At 37.7% G+C, this 27,004-nt stretch overlaps 1 protein-coding gene across 2 annotated transcripts in view; it reads left to right on the forward strand.

The window, feature by feature from the left end:
- macrod1 (mono-ADP ribosylhydrolase 1) overlaps nucleotides 1–26,030 on the forward strand; it is a gene marked incomplete at its 5' end in the record, with an annotated part of 55,492 nt that extends 29,462 nt beyond the window's left edge. Inside the window, 7 exons of one of the 2 annotated variants that reach the window (XM_079480307.1) lie at nucleotides 4,044–4,073; nucleotides 9,024–9,140; nucleotides 15,149–15,270; nucleotides 16,475–16,505; nucleotides 18,252–18,325; nucleotides 21,169–21,250; nucleotides 22,023–26,030. In XM_079480307.1, coding sequence (XP_079336433.1) covers nucleotides 4,044–4,073; nucleotides 9,024–9,140; nucleotides 15,149–15,270; nucleotides 16,475–16,505; nucleotides 18,252–18,325; nucleotides 21,169–21,250; nucleotides 22,023–22,048 — 482 coding nt within the window. In that variant the 3' untranslated portion in view covers nucleotides 22,049–26,030. The remainder of the gene's footprint in view (nucleotides 1–4,043; nucleotides 4,074–9,023; nucleotides 9,141–15,148; nucleotides 15,271–16,474; nucleotides 16,506–18,251; nucleotides 18,326–21,168; nucleotides 21,251–22,022) is intronic. The other variant, XM_079480308.1, reaches the window with a different exon arrangement.
- Between the last annotated feature and the right edge of the window lie 974 nt (nucleotides 26,031–27,004).

Raw genomic sequence — 27,004 nt, forward strand, 5'->3', positions numbered from 1 at the left:
TTAAATAAACTCTCTGTCTTTGTAATAGCTGTAACATAAATATAATATAACTTAACTGTGGTTTATATATAGAAAAACAATGCTTTTAAACAATTTGCTTCACCAAAATACAGTAACCGCACTTAAACTGTGGTTATACAAATAATGCATAGATCCACCAATTCTATATTTTTAAAGTAGGCCTAAGACTATGGTACATTTTTCGAAAAGTTGCTTGTTTGTGTTTTATTTGTATGTTAAATATGGATGAATGTGATTGTTTACAGCATTGTAAGAGTTGTTTTTTATTCGTTCTTATGTCATATTAAATTTTAAAGCATGGCATGTTGTTTGCTCTAAGGACCAGCCTCTAGTAGTGCACGTGACGCAGTGTGTACAGAATGCATGTCCGCAACTGTCAGTGCACTGAACTGTGGAGAGAATTGATTTTGACCTACATGTCATTCGGGCCGGCATATATAATATATACAGAATGCGGATTAAATGTTTATGAAGCCATCTTTGCCATAAGTATGTGGAACGGTGCATACGTGTGTATGAATGCGGTTGTATGTAGCAGCCAAGGTGTCTGCAGGGTTCTGGAGTGTCAGACATTAAGGACATCTGTTCAGACACACACCCGACATCTCTCTCACTCTCCGTGGGTCTCACCCTCTCTCCCCGGTGACAGGCTATTTCAGAAACACAGACTTCCGTTCCAAATTCTTGACCATCACCTCTGCTGAACAAGCTTACTTTCGAATGATTTATTTCTGATGTGTTTTCAAACTAATCGAATTTCCAGCAGATTTGTGAAAAGTTTAAATTATGTCGGAAAAGGGTAATGCTTTTCAGGTTTATGTTGACAAATTATTCGTGTTAATTTTAAGGCAGTTACAAATGCAAAATTTCGAAGGTTAAGGACTGTAGTTTTCCTAGCGGGAACTTTCCTCTGCTATTTTGATAGATAATTTATAAATACAGTATGAATCTCCTTCAGTTTCTCTGTCTTATTTTTGTGTGTGTGTGTAAACTCATGCTGTGTTCTTTCTTTTTAGGGAAAAAATTAGTTTTTTCCAATCTCTCCAGTTTTAGTGTTTTTGTGCATCCAAGAAAAATACTGTTTTCTTGTTTCTGCTGTGCCTTCTTTCCTCTCTTGATCTCCTTTTATTTTCTACCTCCCTGCATATTTATTTTTCTCTCCCTCCGCCTCACTTTTCTTTCTTACTCTCACCCACAGCGTTCTCTCTTTCTGTTCCTCCCTCTGTTTTTCTTTTTCTAATCCTTTGATCTTAATCCTGACATGATTTTGCTGTTGGTGTATATTGCGTCTGTGATTTTGAAGAATCCAATTGACACAAAGAATCGGCTCAAGAGGCTTTTTTTGTTTATATTCCTAACCTTGGTATTGATCTTCATGGACACTGTTTTCCCTACGGATCCATTTCATCTGCCTGAAGGGAATTCTTAGAGTTCTGAATAAGATTTTTTGAATGCTTTTTCAAATACAATGTGATCATGTCAATACACCTTACAGCTATTTGTGTATGCGTGTGTGTGTTTGTGTGTGTAACCATCATTATCATCTCTGTGGTACTAGAGATGACATTGCACACAGAGTTTAGGCAGATGGCAAATCTCTCTCCACAGGGTATTATCAACTTACAGTCTTCACTCATTTTGTCCCCCACTATTTCTGTTCATGTTCTTCCTCATGAATATCTGATCATCTTACTACTAGTATTTTTTTCTATGACAGATGGAAGAAAAAAAGAGCCGTCACTTGCAAATTACATCTCTTTTCTGCTCCTTTCTCCCCATTTCGTCTGTTTCCATCTTTCCCCCTTTGCCCTCCCTATGTAATTAACTAGGTTTCAGTAACAAACCTTTGGGCTTTGGGGTTGCTATGGTAACCTCGCTCTCCATACTGTTTTCTGTTCGTCAGTCTGTCTCTTGCAAATGTGTGTGTCGTGCTTTTTTTTTGTGGTTGTGTGTGTATTCAAAATTGTGTTTGTCTGAGCTTGTATTGCCTCCATCTGGTAAATTATTTGCGGGCTCATAAGCGCATCACTCATCATGCGGTTTAATGTCCATGTGCAGAGGTGTAATGAATTTTAAATGGGAAAAATAATCAGCAATCTTATTGCTCATTTGTGTTGTAGCTCCGCTGTCTGATCATGAAACAATACTGTCTGTTTTACCCTGCAATGGTCTCAACTCAGACTCAAGACACTATTTGCAACAAATATATTTTTTTTTATTGACTTTAAACTGAAAACATTTATGTGAATTAATTATTAATCAGGTCTTTGCAATTTGAGTAAAAGTTATTTTGACAAGTATAATTTGTGAAATTGGATAAAGGCATATGTTTCACCCGTGACTTCAAGACCTTGCTTTTTACTGCATCGATGCGAAAGTCAATCACACATTGGATGACCAGTCTCAAGAATATTTATTTTTCACAGTCTATTAAGGCAGAAAACCATATAAGTCATCATGTGTTTCTGTACTTTGGTTCCGAGTAACCATTGTCTGATCAAGTATAGCACATTCAAAGCCCTCATACAATCAGGAATCAAATTCTCCTTGATCTTCCAGTATAACATTTCTGTTTAATATAAAATGTATTGAAAATGTTATAGCTTAGGATTCTCTGAACTTAAAATTAATGATTGAGCGTTCTGTAAATGTTTGGCTTGTGTTGTTTCTTTTTGTAAGCCTTAATAGCCTTTACTGTATGTCCTTTTTTAAAGTTGTGCAGAGGCAGTATCTGCCAATCTCATATTAATCCTGAGTGCCTAAACAGTAGTATTGCATACGTCATATCTTTGAAGAGTATTTAGTTTGATCAAATTTATAAAAGAGAGATACAGCTGTACGATTATTTCTGGAAAAACACGAGCTGCTAGAGGTGGGACTAGTGGGGCGAGTGGGACTACAGCACAAGCAAGCTACACATCATAACATCAATACCTTCGTGTTTTGTACATTATGCTTTGTATTTGTATTTGCATTATGTTTTGTACACGCCAATTGCCAACAAAACACAGACATATGACTTAGTTTGACTTACCGCGTGCAGTTCATGTCTGGCATCTTTTAGCACTGGGACCGCGCCATCTATCAGTTTCAAACGATCTCCAAATCCAGCATTATATCCACCGTTTATATAACATCCATCATTGAAATGCAGTGAACAAACAGACACACCTAAACTTCACTATCGCAAGAGTAACAAGCTGCAGCGGAGCCATTCTTGACGCAGCGCATATAATCTTGATGGTAAGGGGGTCTCGCTTGATGGTTCTTTCGCCTTGCCGCTGTTTTCCAGGAGAATGGCCAATAAAAGGAATTGGATCCCTGTGACGACACAGGGATCCAGAATGATAAAAACTATCCGAAACAAGTTGGAGTGCTGGGGGAGTGTATAAAGTACAGAAATACTACCTCATGCATCCATTTTTTACAAGTTGAACATGTTAAGCATGAGAAGCCAGCACGTTTAACAGTGTAAAGAAATCAGAATGCATGACATAAGATGATACCTGTCACAGAACGCACAACAACGCCTCCTCCTGGTGTCAATACCCGATCTTTAAGGACAAAAAGGGCAGCACAAGCTATAATGAACGTGCCAGCAAACCTTAACCTGCACGAAAGAGCTGTTTCTGATTTCACATGCAAACCGGGTGTTTACATAAATGTTTACATAGAGGAACACAGCAGCAAAAAATGACCCATTTAATTTGTCTATCTGTCTGTCTATTCATCTAATTGTTTAAAATTGTGCACAATTGTCATCAATGAGTGTTTTAAAAATATTAACAGACTACAGATAGAATAGATACAACGGAATAGAGAACATTTCATTGGTTTTCTGAATCAGAATATTAAACAGACTACTCTGCCAATTACTTGTTATCCTTGACCTTTTCCTTTCTGACTGTATTTGCTTTGTCAGTCACAAAGTTATTAGCAAAGTTTCTGTTTACATTTTTTGCATTAAATGTCTCTGACATATTCTCTGAACCGTTTTCTGTTTTCTCTTTCTGTCGTTTCAGCTAACAAGACACTGCTGGGTGGAGGAGGAGGTGAGTCGATTTTCTTTCCCTCTCTCTCAAAGGTTGAATGAGAAACGCGGGCACTACATTCATGCTCAAGAGGGGAAAGACATTAGAGGAGAGAAACAGTAGAGAAGTGAGAGGAATTAGAAGGTGGAAGAGAGCAAGTGAGAATCAGCAGGTGGAAGCTAAGGTGAGACAGTGAGAAAGTGTGTGTGATGGGAGCTGTTATCAGCCTGAGGGTTTACACATTTCTGAATTTAAACAGCCGATCTCTGATCGCCTCGTGAGTGAGAACAGAAGCTCTATTTGAGGAGCAAAAGAGCGATTAGAGACCCAGCGAGATGAAACGAGCGCTAAATTCTTAAACCATCTCTGATAGAGCTACAAGCCTTCTCCTCCCGACACGCACACATACCCACAAACATCGACAAGAGAAAAACAATTCATCAGCAGATTCTGAATAAAACGGCGGAATTATGGCGAGACGGTGCTTTTTCGAAAACGTTTGCTCACTGTGATGTATTAAAAAGTCCTTTGATCTGACAAGACGGTAGATCTTCCCTGAAATACAGTAAAACCTTCAGATTCCTGCCTTCTGTCTGTATGTACATATATTCATCACACAGCCAATGGCATTAAGGTTAATTCTAAACTAATGCTGTTAATCAAATGAAAATGTTTATATGAATGTGCAGATTACTTAATCACATTACATTCAAATCACTCCACTTAAAGATATTTCAGTGACATTATAATTGTGATATTTTGTCAAATTAAGCATTCATTACAAGTCAATAAATTTCTCTGAGGTAGCTATTTACACAGTCTATAATACTTTTTGTACACATGCGAACGGCCTTTTTTAATTATTGCATAGTGTCTCTGTTTTCCGTTGTGTTGCACCATGAGCACCACATGGATACCATGTTTAAGATATAGTTTTAGATCGTGAGAATGTACCCTGTATGAACATCCCCTTATGGGTAGTTGACAAATATACCATTTGTGTCCAATGATGTGACATAGCAAAAACAAACTTTTAATAATGTATTATTTTATATTATTCATATTTATGACATAAAATAGCATAAGAGAGATTTTATCTAAGCTGTCACACCATTTATGGTTTATTTCATTTCAACCCATACACAGCTGCAAATAAAGTAAGAAACAAATCCAAATTTTCATTTAATCAGCATTTCTAGATGTATTGGGGCCATTCCAGTCCAGTGTTTTTTGAATTTCACAATTTTGTATTGAAATTTGGGAGAAATAGTGTTAGTAGTTCACAGAATAAAACAAAAATAATAATTTGACCTAAACACATACCTATAGATAGTACATTTAGAAAATAATTGTATTTTAAATGATTTCTTAATATTTTCTGCGGTAAGAGATTGCAAAAGATTGATCAGTTAAATTGTTTTCTGGTAGTATAATATGGTAAAGAATTTACTCTTTGGCTCGATTCATTTGTTTTGTTTATATTCGCCAGTCTGGCAATTTAGCTAATTTTAAAGAACTGAACATTACCATTTCATTACAGTTGATAACATATCAATACCACATGTATTTGTATAGGAAGACAGGTAAATATTGTAATTGCTTTACATTTAACATATAAACTACAATTCATCAACTTACTGGTATTCTCCAGAGGATGTAAAAACATGTGTACAATTACCGAGTGCTGCTCTTTTAGTCATTAGTTAGGGGCTCACGATTCTCTGGTCTTGGGAGAATCTAAATACCCATTGTGTAACATTCAGCAACTGTTTTGTTGTTTAGCTTAGAATATCCACTAAACCCTAACAATAAAACTTGATTCTGATGCTTACCAACATTTATCTGGGTTTTGTCTAAGGGATACAGCTACCTTCACTGGGCATCCACACTTCAATACTGCATCATTTTTGTCACGTTGACAACAGTCGTATTATTGTAAGGTTAGGTTTTGGGTTGGGGTAGGTGTAGGAATTAGCCAATGCAATTTATTGTAATTATATGGCAAGATTTTGCCACTCTTCCAGCCATAGCTGTATCCCTTCTAGCCACAACCATTATTCGGGAAAATGATCTCTATGGAAACAACTGTGCCCAGTTTGCCTTAGCATATTTTAAATTGGAGAACAAACTTTAATGTACATCTATCTGTGTGGCAGGTGCATACGTCTTTTAAAATGTATTGCAAGACCTTATGAACATAATTTATGATAGTAAAGTGCTATGCAAATCAACAGAAATGTCCAACTTGTTGACTCAGTATTTTTGTGTACGTGGATGCACGCGTGTGTGTTATTGTAAGCATGTGCCGCTCCTGCTCTCTGCCTGTGTTAAGTGCCTATCCGTTAAAGAATCAATACTTGTGATAAATCTGCACTTGAGATTCCTGGTCATCAGAACTGCGTCTCGCGCACAAACGCAAATCCAGAAGTCCGCACTGCTGTATATTGAGCTGGGTTTTTATGCAGTTCCTCAAACACAAATGGCAAATGGGATTGATTTAGGCCTGACCTTCACCTTCATTTTCAACCGAACTGTCAGTCCGTGCTTATGCATGTATTCTCTCACTCTCTCTCATTTGCTGTTTTGCTCTTCTGTCTCTCTGCTCTTCCCCATCACCTCTTGTCTTCACTCCCTAACACTCCAACACTTCTGTTCTCTCTATTTCTGTCACGGGTATGCAAACACACCAGCTTCCTCGCACTTGCACTCTCACTCTCTCCTTCTCTTTTGTTGGCTTCACTCCTGAGGTTTGTTAAGGCAAACCTGGGTGATAATTAGGCAGGGACAAACGATACATCAGGGAGGACACAGCCTCAGAGCGTTGCATGCAGAGAGAGAGAAATATGAGGGAGAGTCTTTGCCTGTTGGTGTTTAAGGCAGGAAAAGCACTAAAGCTGAGAGAGCAAAAAAAGGAGAATGTGTTAAAATGATAGAAGAGAGTATAAAGAACGCTTGGGATGCTGTGTGTGGTGCTGTAAAGAGATATATATGTTTTGTTTTGCATAATGTTTCTGAGACACTTTTATGCATTTACAGTGAGCGGAGAAAGACTTCACTGCAAAATATAGCTTTGTTTATTATCCAGTATAATATTCTTAAAGCGATAGTTCACCCAAAAATTCAAATTCTGTCATTAACACAAAGTATATTTTGAAGAATGTTGGTAACCGCACAATGACCGTTTCACTTCTATTATATGGACACAAAATCAATGCAAGTCAATGGGTATTACCGTTGTTTATCAACATTCTTCAAAATATCTTATTTTTGTTCTGCCGAAGAAAGAGAGTCATACAGGTTTGAAAGATGTTTATTTTCTTAAACTGTAAAACAAGACTAAAAGAAATACACTACAAGGTGTTACAAAAGGTTCTTCACAGCGATGCCATAGAACAAACATTTTTGTTTCACCATAAAACCATTCAGTAGAAGGTTCTTATAAGATTTTAACTTTTTTATATTCTAAAGAACACCCTTCCATCACAAATAACCTTTTGCGAAACAGAAAGATTATTTGGATGTTAAAGGTTGTTTATGCAACCATTAAGCCAAAATGTTTCTTTTATGGTATCGCGTAGAAATTCCAATTTACTTCTCTGGAAGACATCAGTCAGATCAGTCCTGATGCTCAGAGCTCCAGATTGCACCGTGACATTAAAATCTCATTGGGATTGCTGTTGTGTTTGTGGCGTAAAGTTGCGTTTTGGCATATGGCTGTTAACTCATTAAAGTGGATTTCTGGTACTGATTTTACCTACTTAGAAAGCCACACGTGCAGTATTGATTGTGTGTGTTCCTCCGGGAGGGAGCGGTTTGTTGGTATTCTGCTTGAAAACCCTAGACGCCGGGCAAGTGTTTAGAGAGAGATAGTGCTTTGGTGTCGAGGGATTTGTGACATCGGCAAGCAGATATGCCAGATCCAATCAAATGCTCTTACTAATGGCTGCCATGGTGACCAGCTCAGCCAATAAGCGAAGGCCTTTCGGGTACACTTGTTAGTGCTGCCCAGGCCAAACTGATTTAAAATTGAGAACAACTGCCAATGAACGCTTTTGTTTACGTATTCTGTCTGTGCTTTGATCAATGTTTATGTGTATCGATCGCATGGGGTTGCACGCAAGAAGCAAATATGATGCAAAATTAGATATGTTTATCATATGTTTTTTCCATGTCACAAACCTCCTGTCAGGTAAGCAGAAAGCCAATTAGCACCTGCTAACAAGATGTCTGTGTTTAATGTAAAAGCGTGTGTGCAGGTTGCAATTACACAGGAAGCCAAGCTATTCCCAACAGCCATACTTCATCACTGCTTTTGCATCTTTTCTCTTATTCCTTCCTCTCGTGCTACTGTTCCCCGTTCCAAACCCCTAAGTACATCCTCCCATTTTCCATCGTTCTCTCCACTTCCCTCTATGGTGTTCCTGCATTCCCTGTGTGTATTATTCTCTGTCTGCCTTTCTTGTTATCACTCAATCCCCCTCGTACAAATTCTGAGCACATATATGAAAAAAAAGTGTCAGGGTGCTGAAAACCCTTGAGTAAAACTGTAATGGCCCTCAAATCTCTGCCGACAGTACTGTGAGAAATCAGAATTTTTTGGGTACTCAAGAAATGAGAAATAGGGGGTTGGGCTTTTTAAAAGCCCTGGCATTAAAGTGTTTTGCATTTAAAGTACATCACAAGTGCCTAACCTCCGCTAGTCTCAGGCTCAGACATCACGCCCAGAGATTCCACCCACAAATCTGTTCACTGTCTGATGCATATTGCAAACAAAACCGCAAATCGTTTTTTGTCTAGCAAGTTTTAATCAGATTGGATAATTCTGTGTTACTTTCAAAAGTGTGCAAATTTAAATTAGTTCAAGTTTGTTTCTTTGCATGTTGTTTCAATTCTGTACTCACTGTGTAATATTCTCTGATAGATTACTGTCAAATCTTTGCAATTTTATTGTTTTTTATTAAATTTTTTCAGTAGATGGGGCCATTCATCGTGGGGCTGGTCCTCTGTTGATGAAGGAATGCGCCACCCTGAACGGCTGTGAGACGGGGGAGGCAAAGATTACCGGAGCTTACGGCCTGCCTGCAAGATGTAAGTCGCTCATGAAGCGCAGCGCTCTTCGTGCAAGATAATCATGCAAATGCCAGATAAACAGCAGTCTGAAATGTTTTGAGCTTTTTAATACACAACAATGAATTCAAAATCAGTTGTTGAAATCAAATCCAAGCATTTTTTTCGGTATCCTGGATAGATGAGACGGAGAATACCATTAGACTTGTGTTTACACTTGATTACATCAAAGTCAGAGTGGCGCTTTTACAAAACTAAATTAGACTTTATAAATGTCACAAAGTGCATTTTTTTTCTCAGATTTTCAATTCCTGTCTTTAGATTGTTAGCAGGTGTTGTGCAACCTCTCCAGCGAAATGTCAAAAGCTAGCGTACATGTCGCACGTTGCCATATGAATAAACCATCCATGCGAACCTTTCTGCCGATCACTCTCCCTCCCACCCGCTATCTATCTATCTCTACCACCCCCCCCCCCCCTCTCTCTCTCTCTCTCTCTCTCTCTCTCTCTCTCTGTTCCAGAAAGTGTTCAGTAATTATGTAGTCAGACAGTGTTTACAGAAGCAAGCGCACTTTAATTTATTCGCACACTTAGCAGTAATTTCCTTGTCTAATTTATGATCCCCCCCACCACCGTACCTAGCTGTTCGGAGAAAGAGATTGCACACGCTGCTGATTCTCCAGCTATACCCCCTTCACACACGCAAACACACACATGCAGATAAACATCACTGATTTGCCTCACCCTTCATATCCCCTAACACACACATTCACTCCAGGCCAAAATCTCTGTTAGGTTTTACTTGGACTTTACTTGATTTTTCTCTCTATCTTGCTGTTGTTCTTTCTTATCCCTTGTGTGTACTGTACTGCACTAGAGGGATTAGAAGAGTAAATATCAGCAGTAATTGTGGGAGTGAAATTAGTGTTTGTGTATGACTGAGATAAGTACACATTACTTCTATAACCACTTATTATACATTTTTTAAATTTATGAGTGTTACTTTTTCTTTTTCAGTGTTTTACAGTATTTTTTTGCGAGTTAAAAATTGTTTACTTAAAAAAACGTACATTCGAAGTCACATTCATGTGCATAGCATAGAAATCAATTTCCAAACTTTAAGACCGCGTATGTGCAATACTAGAAGTATGCAAGCAGCACTTATTAAGGGAAGTTAAATTCAGTCTTACGAATTCAAAATGAGATTGGAGTGTTTGTGTAAAGCATTGTCATGTTTTGACTGCCTCCGTTGAAGTTTACCCACGTGCCCTCGCATCTGCCGCTTGTTGGATGAGGATAGGGGAGTGTGTGTTTGTGTATTCTAGTAAAGCAGTAGTATAGTAATAATATATAGTCTGCCAGAGTTGAAGGGACGAGTTAGAAACCCAGCGGATCTCATTGCTGTGTGTGAACGGTAAAATCTGCAGCTTCTGTCAGTCCCTTAGTCCACCTGTGTACCAATACAGGCTTGACTAGGGACGCAACCATACAAATAACAACCATTGCTAGGGGGGAGAAAGAGAGCGAGAGGAGTGTATATCAATGCACACACACACTCGTATACTGTCTCTGAGCCCTCTTTTCCCTCTGTGGCCAATTAACACTAATTAAAATCCACACAGGCCAATCGAACGCCCACTCTTCTCTCCTGTTATTTAACTAATCCCTCTCTCTCTCTCCATTCCTCTATCGCTCAGAATAGATGAATAACAAGGTTCAATTACTTAATTATATTTATTTAACAATCCAATGAAATACATTGTACACTTACAATGGCCTCAAATATCACACTGTTATCTCAAATTATATTAGTTCGCAGCCGTCTTAAAATCACAGCCCTTTCTTGTCGAAACCAGCCAAGGTGAAAGACGGGGAATCTATTGTGCGGCCCATCGTGCTTGATCGGGCCAGTCGCTACGGGTGCATTTTAACATGTCTGTCAAGCAAATTTGAATTCGAGAGAGAGAAGCGAAGAATGGGGGCAGCGCCCCTGAAGTCAAACACTTTAAGACTTTTCAGATGATAAGCAGTTCTCTTGCCCTCCTCTGTTTGGCCGTTTTAGATGTTTGACTTTAAATCGACGCACCTGCTCATCTACCAGAGCGGAATGAGTTTGGAGCAGGGTGTCTTTTTCTCCGGGGGGTTGGTGGGTGAGGCCAGGGCCTCCCTTTGTGCAGGAGACAGGAGCCTTGGGCTCGGTCTGCCTGAGTGAACAGACCTTTAACGGGAAAGGAGGGAGAATAGGAGAGGAGGAGAGAGGGGAGCCGGAGGGAGGAGGGATTGGGAGACAAACGTAGGAGTGATTTAGAGGTTGATAATAGCAAGTTTGGAGTGGATTCGTCGATTCATTATGGAAGTTGTCAGGGTTTGGTGAGTAGTTTGGGGGCTGCGTAACAATAGCTTTTCCCAGAGCGGATCTAGAAGCTGGGTGTTATACTAAAATAGAAAGGTTTATTAAAATGCCAGCAAAATTACCACACATTTAGGAATGTTTTGGGTTTAATTCAAGTTCAACTCTATTGAGAACATATGTTCGCTGTCCTTTTGAATCGTCAGATGTCCAAATTTGTAGTTTTTTTTTAGATTAGATTCAACTTTATTGTCATTACACATATACAAGTACAGTGTAACGAAATGTAGAGGAATTTTTAGGAAATACACAGTTTTTTTAAATAATTAAATCCTGTGTTGTCAAAGTTGAAAAGCATGTTTAACAATTTATCGGATAGGTATTTGCAAAACCCATTGTCAAACATTAAGGGTGACTACTAGTAATGATTTATGGGCAAAAACTTAAATCACGAAAAATGGAGAGACAAGGTTTCAGAAGGACAGCAGTGATATGTTGATTGATGTCTATTATCAGTAAAGAAGCACAGCAAGGCTTCAATATTTGACTAAAGAAAAACTAAAATTGCATGCTAACCTGCAAGAATAAATGGACATTCTGAAGGTGGGAGAGCATTTAAGATCTGATGTCTTTTGAAATAACATTGACAGTGAGTCACTAATAATAATGATTTAATCTCAAAATGAAAAATCACAAAATATGGAGATAATAGGTTTCAGAAGGTCAGCAACGATATTTACAATTATTCATTTGGCAGACGCTTTATCCAAAGGGACTTACGAGAAGGAAAGCATATAAACATTTTGACAACACGCTAAACAGTACCGTGAGTTTACAAAGCCTTGCTACTAGGAGGATTAAATCTGAAGTAAGCAAAGAACAGAATGAATAACAAGATTTTCTTTTTTTAGACACAAGATAGAATGCTTAGAAGGATAGAAGGATAGAAGGATGCTGCAGTTCGGGTGGTGGCTGGCAGCTCATTCCACCAAAGGGGAACCCAATGAGTAAATGTTTTTGCAAGCGATTTGGTGCCTGTATAACCAGGAATTCTGTCTTGGAGAGGTTGATATACAGGTGAATTTTGAGGGTGAATCCATTATAAAATAATTTTAATCTTAGCTATCTCTTTAATAAAACAGGACGATTTGGTTTGTTTACGATATTATTATATTATTATTATAGCATACCTGCATTTACACTTAAATAAGAGCACTTAATGATGCTGAACAAAATCTGGAATTTCAAGTAAACATATTAATTTGATTAACAAACAACTGCAGAAAACTGTTCTGCATTGTTCCAGCTTAACTTAACTCATGGATATGACATAACCATCTGCACAGGAATAATGAAGGTAATGCATAACCAGAAGGTCATCTGCCAAGAGTAGAACAATATTACAGCCTTATAAAGGGACAACAACAGCGCAAATAGCAAACATTTATTTATAAAGCTGATTGAACAAAAATGCAAGCCTTCCAGGGCATGTCTAGTCCCATTGATTTATATTGAAAGTGCATTATTGCGCATGCAGTTATTGTCATGTATTCCGCATGTTTGCTAACCACTAGGCCACAGCTTCCACAGCATGTTTTGAACCTTTCAAACTACTAACACCGAACAGTAAAATGTGTTTATTCCTCCAGCACACTGTTCTAAAGTTACTTGTGTGTGTTTGTTTCACAAAAATGCAGAGAAAGCGGAGCAGCGTGACTTCTAAACCTCCCGGCTGTTTTCTTTAGTTTGCTTTAACCCCCAGCAGCACCTGTGTGTCTGCGGTGATTATGTCATCTTCCTCTCCCTCGACACCCGCTTTACAGATCATGTTGTGCCACAGACGTAACACACTTTCTGTGACACTGTACTTCCAGTGAAACACATGCCCGCTTTTCCCTGTTCATCAGTCTGTTGTTGTCTTTTGCACTTTGTGTGTGTGCATGTACGTGTGTGAGTAATGTCTCTGCCCGGGTTGATGTATGATGGTGCTGCTGTACTAAACAAACAGAGGTGGATCGATGCTGTAAACACTGCAGAGTGCAACGGTAAATAAACGCAGCCGGACAGCAGAGAGGTGTCAGGGAGAGGGGGGCGGGTGGATTGGGTCGGCGAATGAGAGAGTGTCACAGTCACTGCCGGCGGACGGCTGGAAATCCGAAGGACGAACAGGGCAAAGGGGAGAGATTGAGGAAGTGACACATGAGGACATGAGCTTTGCAGAGGACAGATGGGTGAATGTTTTAGACAGAAGCTAGAAAGGGAAACAGACACATTAGCTACGTTCTGACTCACATGGTCCTTACGCAGCAGTCAGTGCTCCCAAGTCTTGCAGTGTCATGAAACACAACGCTTAGGTCAATTCAAACATGATGATGTAACATATTTATTTACCCTTGTATGCTGTTGATGTTTTTGTTATTCGGATAATGTTTGCAGGTCTGGTGGACCCTAAATATGATTTGTTTGTTTTTTAAATCAATACAGCCATAACAATGTATAAAAATACTAAACACGGACAAAAAGGATGTGTAAATTGTTATCACACTGTTAGTGTTATGGCTTTTAACACATTATGTGTCATTTTAACACATTTTGTGTCATTTTAACAAATGTTTTGTCATTTATATATTACAACATATTAAATATACAATTTTTAACATTTTATATTTAATAAAAGGGACTAAACAAGTTGAAGTAAGCAACGCAAAGATGTGTAACAGAGATGTTTTGTAACACAAAGAAATGTGTTTTTAGTACGGATGTTTATTTTAACCCAAATAGAGGAAACAAGGATGGTTCTTGATATGGTTAATAATTTATGGTTTGTCATTTACCTATCAAATTTTTGAGAAAAAGTGCTAAATAAAGACAAATCTATGTATTGATCTTCAATAAATATTAATGCCTGAGGTAAACGTTTTTATAATTTATCTAGTAAACACAAGGGTTAAGTGTTTATTTAAATAAAATGAACATACTTCCTTGCATATAATTGTGAATAACATGCATCCAGAAGTACTTCAGAAAAAACGTATACAGTATATTGACATAAATAGTGTAATGTCATTCTTAAACCCTTAAATATAGCGATAAATGACATTTGCGCTGTAAGGAGTATAGACTTTGAAATATTGAAATATTTTCTCCTGCAGCTTAATGTCAAAAGGGTCCGTAAGCAATTTTGGGGTTTATATCTTTCCACATTCTGTGAACTGATTTATTGAGCCAAACTTGTTTCCTATGCGGTTTGCAGTCCCGTTCAGATTGAGCATATATAGTATGTTTTGTATGATTTAGAATGACACTCAAAACGGCCAAATGCCCTTTGAAGTCCACTTCGCAGGTCACTATCGGGCGATCTGAACGTGCCTGCTGTTTAGCTGTGTGTAAATGAGAGGAGGAAAGAGGAAATTGGGATGGAGGAGACAGGATGGAGACAAGTGGGGCTTCACTAATTGAGAAACAGATGGCAGAGACGAGAACAACAAACAGTGGAGAAGCTTTAGTGAATAGAGAAGAGCGAATCAAAAGTCTGTTGCTTTCTTTAAGTCTTTCTATTAAAAATGTTATCCTTGAATAAAAACCAAGGATACCAGAAAAAAAACCGAGGTTATGAAAAACATTTCTCATATTTTCTGGTTTCTAAGTATGTTTTTGTTGCATGCTTTTCACTTTCACAGATGTAATTCACACTGTGGGGCCGATAGTCCACGGTTCAGTGGGGGAGAGAGAAAAGGACGCCCTTAGAAACTGTTATTATAACTGCCTACAAACAGCGACTGAGAACAACCTGCGGACTGTGGTGAGAGTCTGATCAAACACAAACACAAATGCTTTGCTAAGATACAGCTCATTTGATCTAATCTGATTGAATATTTATGCAAAATAGAAGCGCGAGGACTTCCTTTTCGAAAACAGATGAACAGTGAATCTGTATGTGAAACTGTAAATGTTAGATACTGAATTTTACACGCTCCATGCTAAATGTATCCTTCTCCCATATGAATACACATAAACCCGTACATTTCATTATCATGTAAAACTCTCACCCTGGATTACTCACATCTCATATCTGCTTCACAGTTTAAAATTTTAAATGCCATCACTCCAGTCATAACACAGTACATAACTCGCGCTCATCCGGTGCCCTTACAATTTTATATGAATGTACTAAAACAGTCAAGAGCTGTTTCAGTTTATTTCTTTCAGCGATTGATTTATTTGATGACAGGTTACTGCATATATAAAATATTTCAACACAGTGCCCGGGTTAGGATACATATAGGATATAGGACAGCTGAGGTTTCTTTTTAAGTTGTTTTTGCTTATGTGAATAGAGTTTTTTGTGAGAGATTGTTGTCTTTAACAAAGTGAGATAATGTTTTAAAAGTTAACCTCTTAAATCTTTTACCTTCAGTCACCATCGTGTTAAAACCCCTAAATTTCTGTCGTCTTTGGAACATTGAATTAATTATTTTACTGAGCGTTTTAGTCACTCTTTTTCCTAACAAATTTGATTATATTTACTTTTGACTTTCTTATTCACTTTCATTCCATGGCAAAAAAAGATCAAGGACGTTGAACTGTAAATAGTACCAGTTGAAGTACCATTCAAGTGGTACCGTAACAGCCAATACCTTTAAAAGCAGCGTCAGCGACTGGCTGTGTCTCACTTCATTTGTTTTAAAGTAAAGCTTTTGTTTTTAAGACCTTAAGTTCTGAGTTGCAAGTAGCCCAGTGTCATTAGTAATGGATTGTATCTTTAATGGGTTGTAATTTATCAATTTACATTCACTTTCCCTTGTAAAAGCTATTGTTGTTGTTTTGTATAAATAGGAACAACCCTAAGTGCTTTGTAAACCATTTAACATTTTTATTATAATAGCACACATTTATTTTGGGGAAACATTTAGGAGTCAATAAATAATAAATGTTACATAATTAAAAGTGTGAAAAGTTGTTTTAATTAAGTATACGTTTTATGTCTCTTTGTTGTTTCTGTCTAGGCTTTTCCATGTATCTCTACTGGAGTATACGGTGGGCATGATGTTTTATGATTTTCTAAACAATTTATGTTTTGCCTGTTCTGTTTTGTCTTTAATCACGAAGTTGTTTATATTCTTTACATTCTGTAAATAATTTTATTAATTGATCAAAGATTTATTTAGTTTTCTACAGACTCATTTATGATTAAACCTTCTGATAATTCATTAACAGGCCGAGCTTTTTGCTTATACTGTACTTTTATTCGTGGCTGATGTTTGTAGTAGAAACCTTATTTTAGTGAATCAGTGAGTGGATATCACTTGCAGTAGCATGAGGGATTTTCAGATTAAGGGTGGGATTAGACAGTCAGATTAGGAGAGATTAGGAGCAAGAGCATGTCACTGTGATTATAATCCCTCTCCTTAACTATACGTGTCAAGATTAAACACAAAAATGAACCCAGCCAACAGCTTCAGTTCTTCAAAAACAACCAGTTTTTTTTCTTAAATGTCTTTAAGACATTTTTCGGCAATACTGAGAAGTGCTAACAAGGTGTGAACATGTTGATCTCTGACACCTCTTAGTCAATCATAATTACAGCACAGTTGAAGCAATGTGCGTGTTTGTATCCGTAATAATAAAGGGCCGTTCTGTTATTTTTTCGTGTGTAATTTAGTATGGATTAATAGGAAGCTGACGTGAAGTTGACAGTTTGAAAATGAAATGGTTTTAGCTGTAAAAGTACAGCTGTGGAAAAAATAAAGAGACCATTTCAAAATTCCATTTAATCAGCATTTCTAGATGTATTGTGTCCATTCCAGTCCAGTGTCTGTTGAATTTGAACCTGTGACATAAAGTCGTGACAGGACACATGAAAACTGTGATAAAAGTCGAGGTTATCATATAAAAAGTTTTTTTTACTTTTCCTAATTACACGTACAAATATTGCTGTTGTATTGCTTAAAAGTTAATATGAACTTGTTTTCTTTGCAGTATTTGAAATCTGAAAAAATACAGAGCATCTTTTCTGTTATTTTGACCTCTTTCTCCAGTTTTCATTTTCTGCAAATAAATGCAAGTGTAAACAATCATTTTATTTGAAATTTGGCAGAAAAATTGTTTGTGGATCACAGAATTCAACGAAAATTATAATTCAAACATATACTGTACCTAATTTAATTTTGAAATTGTCTCATATCTTTTCCGCAGCTGTATTTTAAAAAGCATTATGCTGATTCGTTTTATTAATAAAATGTGTATTTAGATTTTAGGCTCTCATACGAGTTGAGGATTAATAGTACTCACATAAAGAAAAGTTCAGAAGAAATTGTGACCAGTTACACCATCAGAAGAAAAAACAATCTTGATGGTATAAACAAAAAACCATGAACAATGGACAAACCAAAAATAGTTTTTCGTATTAAATGTTTGTCTTGTTTCCCAGTAAAATATCGAAAAGCAAAAATGAAAAGGATACTATATAAACACTTATATATCTTCAAGGTATTGAGTGTATTCTTCTTGTCCCATTAGCAAATTGTTTTTCTTGCTTTGTGAATAAATCTCACAAAATGGGTTATGAACAACAATTTGCCAGTGGGATAAGAAAAATGTAACCTAATAGAAGATATATTCCCTGAAAGCAGTCTAGCAGTATTACAGTATCTTACGCAACTCTTTCTCCAGTAAATTCATCCCTTTTAAGGAAGGTTATAGTTTTGCTGTTCAAGATGGAAAAAGCGATTATGAGGATTATTTTTGTAATGCGTCTGTCGTGTTTGGTGACGTGTCATGCAGGATATCCTCCCGATCAAGCCGTCGATGTTGCCCTGAGAACAGTGAGAGAATACCTGGAGGAAAACCATGAGAAGGTGTGTACACTTGTATAGTATGTGGCTCTTTCCTATTGGTTATCTTTTTTTGCCATTGTTGTTGTTTTGCTATGAGGTACAAGCCATGGCAGATGGTGGCTGCATAGGGACTTTGTTTTCTGACTCAGCACACACACACACGCACACGCACACACACACACACACACACACACAGACATACATATATATATATATATATATATATATATATATAACCTCAGTTTTAATTGGTTCCTAACGGGGCTTGTATAGGCTGCACAGAACATAACATATACAAAAGAAATCCACAAACACATTGACACAATCTCTGGCCCCCAATGCGTTAATGTGAGTCAAGAGAAGATTTAACAGGAAATGAGCCGTCAGGACATCTTCAGCAAACGTTCTGCATACCCCACGCTGCAGCCACGCTCCCTTTATTTTCCCTTAGCACATCTGTGATCTTTTTTTTCTCACGTCTACTCGCTGATCTGTCTCTCCTGTCCTGTGCTTTCCTCTCACTCTGAGCTGCGTGCTTAGTTGCTCTTTCCTTCTTTTACTCTACAGACATGCAAAATGACAGAGACACTCTAATTACAGAGCACTAATTAACCAGCGCTTTACTGCAAAAGAACCCCACTGCTCCTCTAACCCACAGAGAAAGATAGAGCGAGAGATATCAGACAGAATGAGAGAGAGAGGAAGAATTATACGTCTTTGTTAATGTGTGCATATAAGGATGATCTATACCACTTTTTTATATTTAGTGTTTTTCTGCCTTTAAAGACAATATTGCCAATATCGATATGGTTAATACAATAAAGCCTTAACGGCAAATTATCAGACTTCTGTTATTGTTTATCATATATTAAGGTCATAATTAATTTAACCCCATGTCATTTAACACCTGTATGACTGTTTTTCTGGAGAGCACAAAAGAAGATATTTTAAAGAAAGTTGTTAACTGGCACCTATTAACTTGCATTGGTTTCGTATCTATACAATAAAAGTGAATGAGTGCCGGCGCTGTTCCTTTACCAACAGCCTTCAAAATGTTTTCTTATGTGTTCATGTGCAAAAAAACATACAGGGTAATTAATTTATTTGATCATTTTTGAGTGAACTGTCCCTTTAATATCAATTACAGAGCATGATCAATTATCTGCAAATAAGGATTAAAAAACTATCCTTCACACCTGTTTTTAATTTGAAACTTATGGTATACATTTTCATACTAAATAAATAAAACTTTTTTTAATAAATATTATACCTGAGGATCTATCTTTCTTGTACCACATCAGTTTGCGGGTATGGATATTTCAAGATCGATCGGCTCAGCTCTATTTTTTACCGTGCCAATAAAGCTTCCCGAATTTGAATCTGAATCAGACAGACAAAGCAAGACAGGATGTGTGCGAGTGAGAAAGAAAGCGTCGTTTTGGCAAAAGAAAAGGAAAATGGAAAAGAAAATAACAATGCTAGACAAGACAGAGAGAGAAATGACAGAGAGAGGGAGAGAGAATTCAGTGGCAGAGGAGGAGTGCTGGCTGGATGCAATGATGTGTTACAAGAACATGATTAGAAGCAGGAACAGCCCACCTGCCCTCGCCACTGTTGTCATGGAGATGGAGGTTCTAGGATGCTGGCACAGATCTCAATGTATTCTTTTTATGTTGTTTTTTCACCACAAAGCATTTGGGACTGTTGCTGGTGTTGTGTCAAGGACAGTTAGGTCATTGGCACAGCGCCTCTCCGGCTAGAAGGCCCAGACATTTGAATATGCTTACCAATTGTACCCGAGTGATCTTTTCTAGTGGACCACCCTTTCACAGGGGAGATCATATGACTGAAAAAGTCTGTACATTGAAAATGTTAAAACAGGGTAAATGAATATAATTTTGCCAAATACATTAGTTTGTTGATCCCCAAAATATGAAAATAATTTAATTTACTCACCCTCTTGACATTTCAAACCTCTCTGACTTCCCTGAAGATTATATTTTAAACAATGTTATTAACCAAACAGCAACGACACCCGTTCACTAGCATTGGTTTTGTCTCCATACAATAGAAGTGAATGGATACAGTTGCTGTTCGGCTACCAACTGTCTTCATGATATTTTCTTTTGTGTTCTGCAAAAGAAAGAAAGTCATACAGGTTTGAAATGACATGAGGGTGAGTAAATGATGATATTTTTGGAGCTTTCACTTTAAGGCAGGCTTACTTCATTACTTAATGTAAACTTACTACCATGAATTCTTCTTTATATTCATCTTAATTCATTTCACCATTTGTACAAATACATTCAAAATCAAGTTGATTAAAATTTATTGATTCACCCTGTTGTTATTCAAAATCAATATGAATCTCTTTCGTCTGTGAAACACAAAGAAGATACTTTGAGAAATGTCTCAGTCGCTTTGTGTCCATTCAGTGGAAGTCAATGGTTGTTTGGTTATCAACGTTCTTCAAGATATCTTATTTTATGTTGTTCAGAAGTTTTTTTCAAAAAGACATTTTCGGGTGATTTATCCCCTTAACAATGATTAATACATGCTGTAAACATACATTTCCATTATTAGTTCATGCATTAACTACCCTATTGTAAAAAGGTATAAACAAACAAAACTGCAGGTGCAACGGAAGTCTTAAATTTTGCATCCGTCATGTTTGTTTTTTACAAACTGAAGAAACAACTGGAAATGATTTTCCTGTTGTTTGTGGAATTGCATCATTATGCTTACGAGTATTGCCTAAAGTGTGTGTGTGTGGTGCTCTCTGTTTCTGTTGTAAAATCACAGCTTGAGCTATTCAGTCTTCATTCATTATTTATTTCTCTCTTTCTTGTTTCGTCTGCTGTCAGTTGGACCGGGTCATCGTCTGTGTGTTTCTGAAGTCTGACAAAGAGCTGTATGAAACCAGACTGTCTGCCTACTTTCCACGAGGTGTGTGACTGACTCACACACACACACACACACACACATTTTACAGTGACTTGTATCTATACTAACATTATTTGAATCAAATTTAACGTGAATTAAATATGTGTTTATTAGGGCACTTTTTTGTACATTTTCTGTTTTCAACATTTTACACAACATTCACCACTAACCTATCTGTCGAATGCCATTATTATTTAGCTTAAACTATTTCATAGTCCCCCTTGGAAACAAAATGTACCCAGTGGTTCTATCCTGTCATCACATTACTAAAATATTCGTTTCAAAGCCTCCTGGCCAGACTGAGACGTTCATGTAGAGGAACGGATGATTGGTGGTTTGGACTCTGATGTCAGTTGTGTTTTGAGACAGAGGGCACAAACTAATGGAAGTTATTCTTTCAGCTCAGCTGTCATGCGACAGCTACGCATGCTGCTCGTGCAGCTAACAAACTAACACCGACTGCATTAGCATTTTAATGAGATGCAGTGTTAACATTGTTAAAGGAAATTAATTCAAGAGCACCACACTGACTAATTTAAAATGTTATAGTACTAAATTTTATGACTATATGAAATACTCACAAACGTGCCGAAAGCTGAAACTGTGATGACACACATTTGTTTCATTGTAACATCTTGCATAGCCAAACCTCCAATCTGTAGTATTCACAGATATTTTACATGGCAGTGGCATCAGTGTTCATGTCTGTATACAGTGGTTATTGCTAATGTATGTGTGCACTTTCAGCTCTATTAGACCTGTTTTTCACCTGCAGATTCTCCACCAAAGAGCAAATTATGAGAGGATGTCATAGTTGCTGTGGAAACGCCACACAAGTTCAAGCCTCTTTCTGCCACATCAGTGCATCTCGCTACCTGATGTAGTCTGACAAACAGCAATAATAGCTGCCCGACACTTCCTGATTCATACGCATCACCCAAACATTGCTACGCGTAATTCAGTTTCTGGATAAATTCATGTTGCTTTGAAGTTGTGTCAAATGTTTTTCCACTGTGTTGAAATGATATAAGGTGTTCTGTGTGAGTATTGTTTGTATAGACTTAATTAATTAAATTGTGAATTAAATCTAAGGAAATCAAAAGTGCACGTCAATGCTTGTAACGCTTAACCTATAATGAAAGTGCACTATTTCTACTTCTTCAGTGTACTTCCTGTCTTCCAGTATGATAAAAGACTCTCATTAAAGTCAACTCCTCTCTCTGAACTAATGGCTCGGGCCGCTCTTAATGCAACTTTCATTAATTACACCGTAAGCCTTTGAGTTAATAGTATAATGTCAGCAAATGGATTTAGAACAGATGAAATATCTTAATATATTGATGCGTATTGATTTTGTTTCCGTGTCGAACTAATTCCCCTGTCAGATGGCAAGAACTCCCAATTGTTACGTGATTTATTTCTTTCCTGCGGTTTGAACATCTCGTATAGCCGTTTCCAACGAGATGAGCCTCCTTTCATCTCAGCATGCCGCTCTATCTGTGAAGAAGGGAGAGAGATGAGTTTAATAAACTCATCTGAAGCAATTTTCATTTTTTAATAAGCGACAGCCAACTCAGATACTGTCATCAGGCGAGCGTCTCCAAATAATGAGAGCGGAGGGGGGAACGAAGGCGAGCGGATGAGAGAGGACGCGAGGCAGCGTTCTGCAGAGTAATTATCCTAAATCCAGTCTTCATCACCGTCCCATCAGCACTTAGCTCTTCCTTTCCTCCCTCTTTCAATCCGGCTCTCCGGCCCTCTCTAGCCCTCTTAGTAAAGTGTTATTTAATTTGCTGTATTGGCACAGTGAAAGCAGCCAGTGTGGGGCTGTTGCTGAAATAGGAACCCTTCAGTGAAGATGACGCTGGAGTGCATCCTATAGGCTAGCGGTAGAACGGCAGCGAGAGATGAGAGCTTGCCGTCTCTCGTTTTTTGCCGCGCACTCCCCCTTATCTGTCTCGCCCGTGCCCATCGGTGCTCTCATTTTCAACGATCTTATCAGCACGCTTCTGTCTCTCCCTCCAGCTGCGCTTCGTGTGTATTGTCAGGCGCGGAACATCTGATTCTGTCAGTCAAACCGAGCTATACCTCTCGGCCCTGTCGTTTTATCCTCGTGTTGTGGACACAGATTGTCTGTGTTTAAATGTGGTTTGATCTTGTAGAACCGGAAGCGTCGTGTTCTGGTACCTCTGGTTGGTGGAGGATTGCGCGAGTGCAGCAAAGGTTGTAAACTGGATTCCAAGGGAACACAGATACAACACACACATGAATTAAAAATGCGCAGTAAGTTTATTTTGAAAAAAGCGTCTGTAAAGGAATTACACATTCACACGTCTTAGTCGAACACAAAAGGGGCTGTTATGAACATTTATCATAACAGTTTCCTCACAATGAAAATGTCTAGTAATCACTGGTTGTCAAGTTTAGTTGGAATTTAGTTTGCTTTATTTGCCTAATTCAGAAACTTTTCTTGCAAAAAAATACTATGCAAGCTTATTATTCTGGATATTACTTATTTATACAACTGTGAGGCAATGTAGCGCTATATGGCCTCGTGATCTGTGCTACCTTATTCATTACAAAAGAGCACCCATGCTTATAAAAACATCACACCCATGGGGAGAACAGAAAGATCTGAGCGAGCAAGTGAAAGAGTGTAAGAGAAAAAAAGCTTGAAGGAGTTATGGGTCACCAAGTGTTGAGTGGGGTGCTGATGTTTATGGATGCTGGAGAAGACGCTGGCGGGGGTGGAGGGGCTGCTTGTGAAATGAAAATGGATCTTTAGCAGAACCCAGGACACTCGGCTGTCCCTCAAGATCAATTCACTGATTTACTAGTTGAAAGCCTGTCAGAGCCGGAAACACCAACATTGAAGGGGGTAAAGGGTAAACCGGAGGTGCGAGGGGGGTGGTTTGGAATGAGATGTTGAACTTAAAGGGATAGTTCACACAAAAACAATAATTGTATTTAGTTAGATTTGACTCTTTCTTCTGTGGAACGCAAAAGATATTTTGAAAAATGTCTTGGTGGTCTTGTGTCCATACAAACTAAATGGGGGCCAATGAAGTTTGGTTACCAACATTCTTCAAAATATCTTTTGTGTTCTGTAGAAGAAAGTCATACAGGTTTAGAGTAAGAAGATGGTGGAAAGAAGATGGTGGAAAAAAAAATTTTGTGAACTATCCTTATGTATGAGGAAAATGTTTATCAGAAAATGTTGTGTAACATTTTTTTTCTCAGACTTTTCTCCTTGTGAGAGCAGAGTTGAAGGTTCCAGTCGAAAACTCATCTGTGTGTCTTTACAATTCCTTTAATTAAATACGCAGTTTACTTTTGTTCTCCAGTAAACTGCAGCAGCAGAACACGTCGTGAGAGAATTATTTTTAGTGAAGTTAAGCTGCATCTCCTGCAGAGCTCTGTGGCATCTCTACCTATGTGTGTGCGTATACGTGTGTTTTCTTTTTGTTGGTGTCTAGGCTACTGAAATATTTAAGATGTTTGCTTACTGTATTGTATGAGAGTGGTATCATGTCTGTCTGACAAAACTGTAGCGTAAATCTAATATTACTAATCTAATATTTAACAATTGCAGGAATCCCAAAGCACATGGAGGCAGTTAAAATAAGATTATAGTTTGTTTACCACATTACTCTGTTGCAGTATGACATTGAAAGTGTTTGTTCAGAATATTCATCAAAGATTGAGCATTAAGAATTAAAAATGGAAAAATGTATCCATGCAACCAATTACAAACAAGTTAAAGCACAAAGATAACAGTATAATAGATTTGCATCAATAAAACATTGCTGTCTGAGTTGTGCACAAGCCCTAAATGCAGTATTTGCAATAAAAACTACACGGTATGAGCGCGCTTGCTGCGATAATGGAACACTGGGTCATTTGTGAGCAACGCATTTTGACCACGAATGCATGACTCCATGTCTCTCTATTATTAAATGGTATGTTGTATCTCTGTCTTGTTTCATTATATGTTTGTCATCCATCTTCAGGTCTTTGCGAAATGCTAAGCCCACGACACTGAGTGCAATGACTTTGATGGATCTTTTCAATGATCTTAACACACATTGTATTTTCAAGAATCTTGCGTCACTTTGTTTTCTTTAGCTTGTGATGTGTATGTCACTTTGACAATTTGCAAATTATACTGTATGTTTGTATGAAAATGTATAAAGCGTCTGCTAAGTTGACTTGAATTTTGTTCATTTTAAGAAAATTTGAGTGATGCATGGCTGTCGAGAGTCCACCTTACTTAACGTTTTTAAACTTTCATTGTTTTGGGGACACACACGTATATCATTTTCAAATCTTATCGTCTGCAGGGTGAAACCCGTATGTCTATTCTCTAGAATAAATATTACAAATGCTGGAGGAATAATAAGTATGGTAAGTAATAATACTGACGCAAGCTAATTCATGTAAATCTCCACAATTCAGAGTGTGCAAATATGTGTTCGATTTGAACAGAACCAGTGTGATTTAATGCATTTACATATTTAAATAAGGTGAAATTGTATATAATTAAACCTTAAAAACTTTTTTTGGTGTTAAATGTTTCCTAGCACGTGTGTTTATCCAAATGTGATTGAAACGGTATGTGTGTGTGTAAGTGGATAGTGTCTGAGTGCTCTCCTCTCACCCACCTCGGTTTTATTTTATTTTTATTTTGAATGTTTAATGTATTAAAAGTGGCTGGGGTAATGAATTATAATCTTTAATGCAGAGAGCGATCGATACCTCCACAAAATAAATCAGCTTTTTACTGAGAGCGTCTAAGCCTTTTATACACTGGAGGAGAAACAAGTATGGGAGGGAGAATTTGGGGGGGTGGAACGGTGGCGCACCAAGCTGTTAATGAAAGGAATAAGAGAACGAATGGGGTTAGATAGGAGTGCTTCTGATAGATATCCCTATGAAAACATACTGTGGTATTACTTTGGTATCTGATAGTTATACATAGACTTTTTACCATGTAGCATGGTATTTATGTGGTACTCCGTTGTACCTCCAAAAAAGCTGAGCATGGTACTTTTTAGTACTTATTTGTAAATAACTAGTGATCATATTTCATAGATGTCAAAGATGTACAGATAAACATTGTGGTTTCTTTGTTCCGATAGCCCTATCTGAGAAGCAATCAGGCTTGAGATCTCAAATAATAATCATTCTCCTCTCAACCTAATGAAGGCTACCCTCAGGGGTCCTCTAATTTTAGCCTTGATCATGCCAACTTCACCACCCTTTTTGTTAGTTCAACACATCAGCCTGAAAATGTGTTTTTGTGCATTTGGCTTATCTCCTGACGAAAAATCGATTTACAGAGTTTAGTCCTAATCTTTTGAATGCAGCGTCTTTATGTCATTGTTTAAAATGTGGTGTACTGAGTGACAGTCTCTGATCTCTCTGAATCATCGTGCTCAGTATATCATCAATTCATCGACAAAATGGTGTGCAGACTGACGCATTTTGATTAATGTTGCCATGACAACTGCATAATTCATGAATTGTATTAGCGTTCCATTTGTCGTTTTTGAGTTATGATTCACCCCAGCCAAGGAATGTAAAAAAAACGTTCTTTGCCTGCACCCTCGTTGTTTTAAGACCCCCATCATCATCATCTCCCTCCTTTCTAAATGTCAGAGTATGTTAAGTGTCAGCTTCTTTCCAATGAGACAGCATGAATTCATCTGCTCTCATAAATATCTTGTTAGCATCACTTTGTTTGGACTCTCTCGTAAC

This window comes from Barbatula barbatula (genome assembly GCF_947034865.1).
Source record: "Barbatula barbatula genome assembly, chromosome: 18".
NCBI classification, from domain to species: domain Eukaryota; kingdom Metazoa; phylum Chordata; class Actinopteri; order Cypriniformes; family Nemacheilidae; genus Barbatula; species Barbatula barbatula.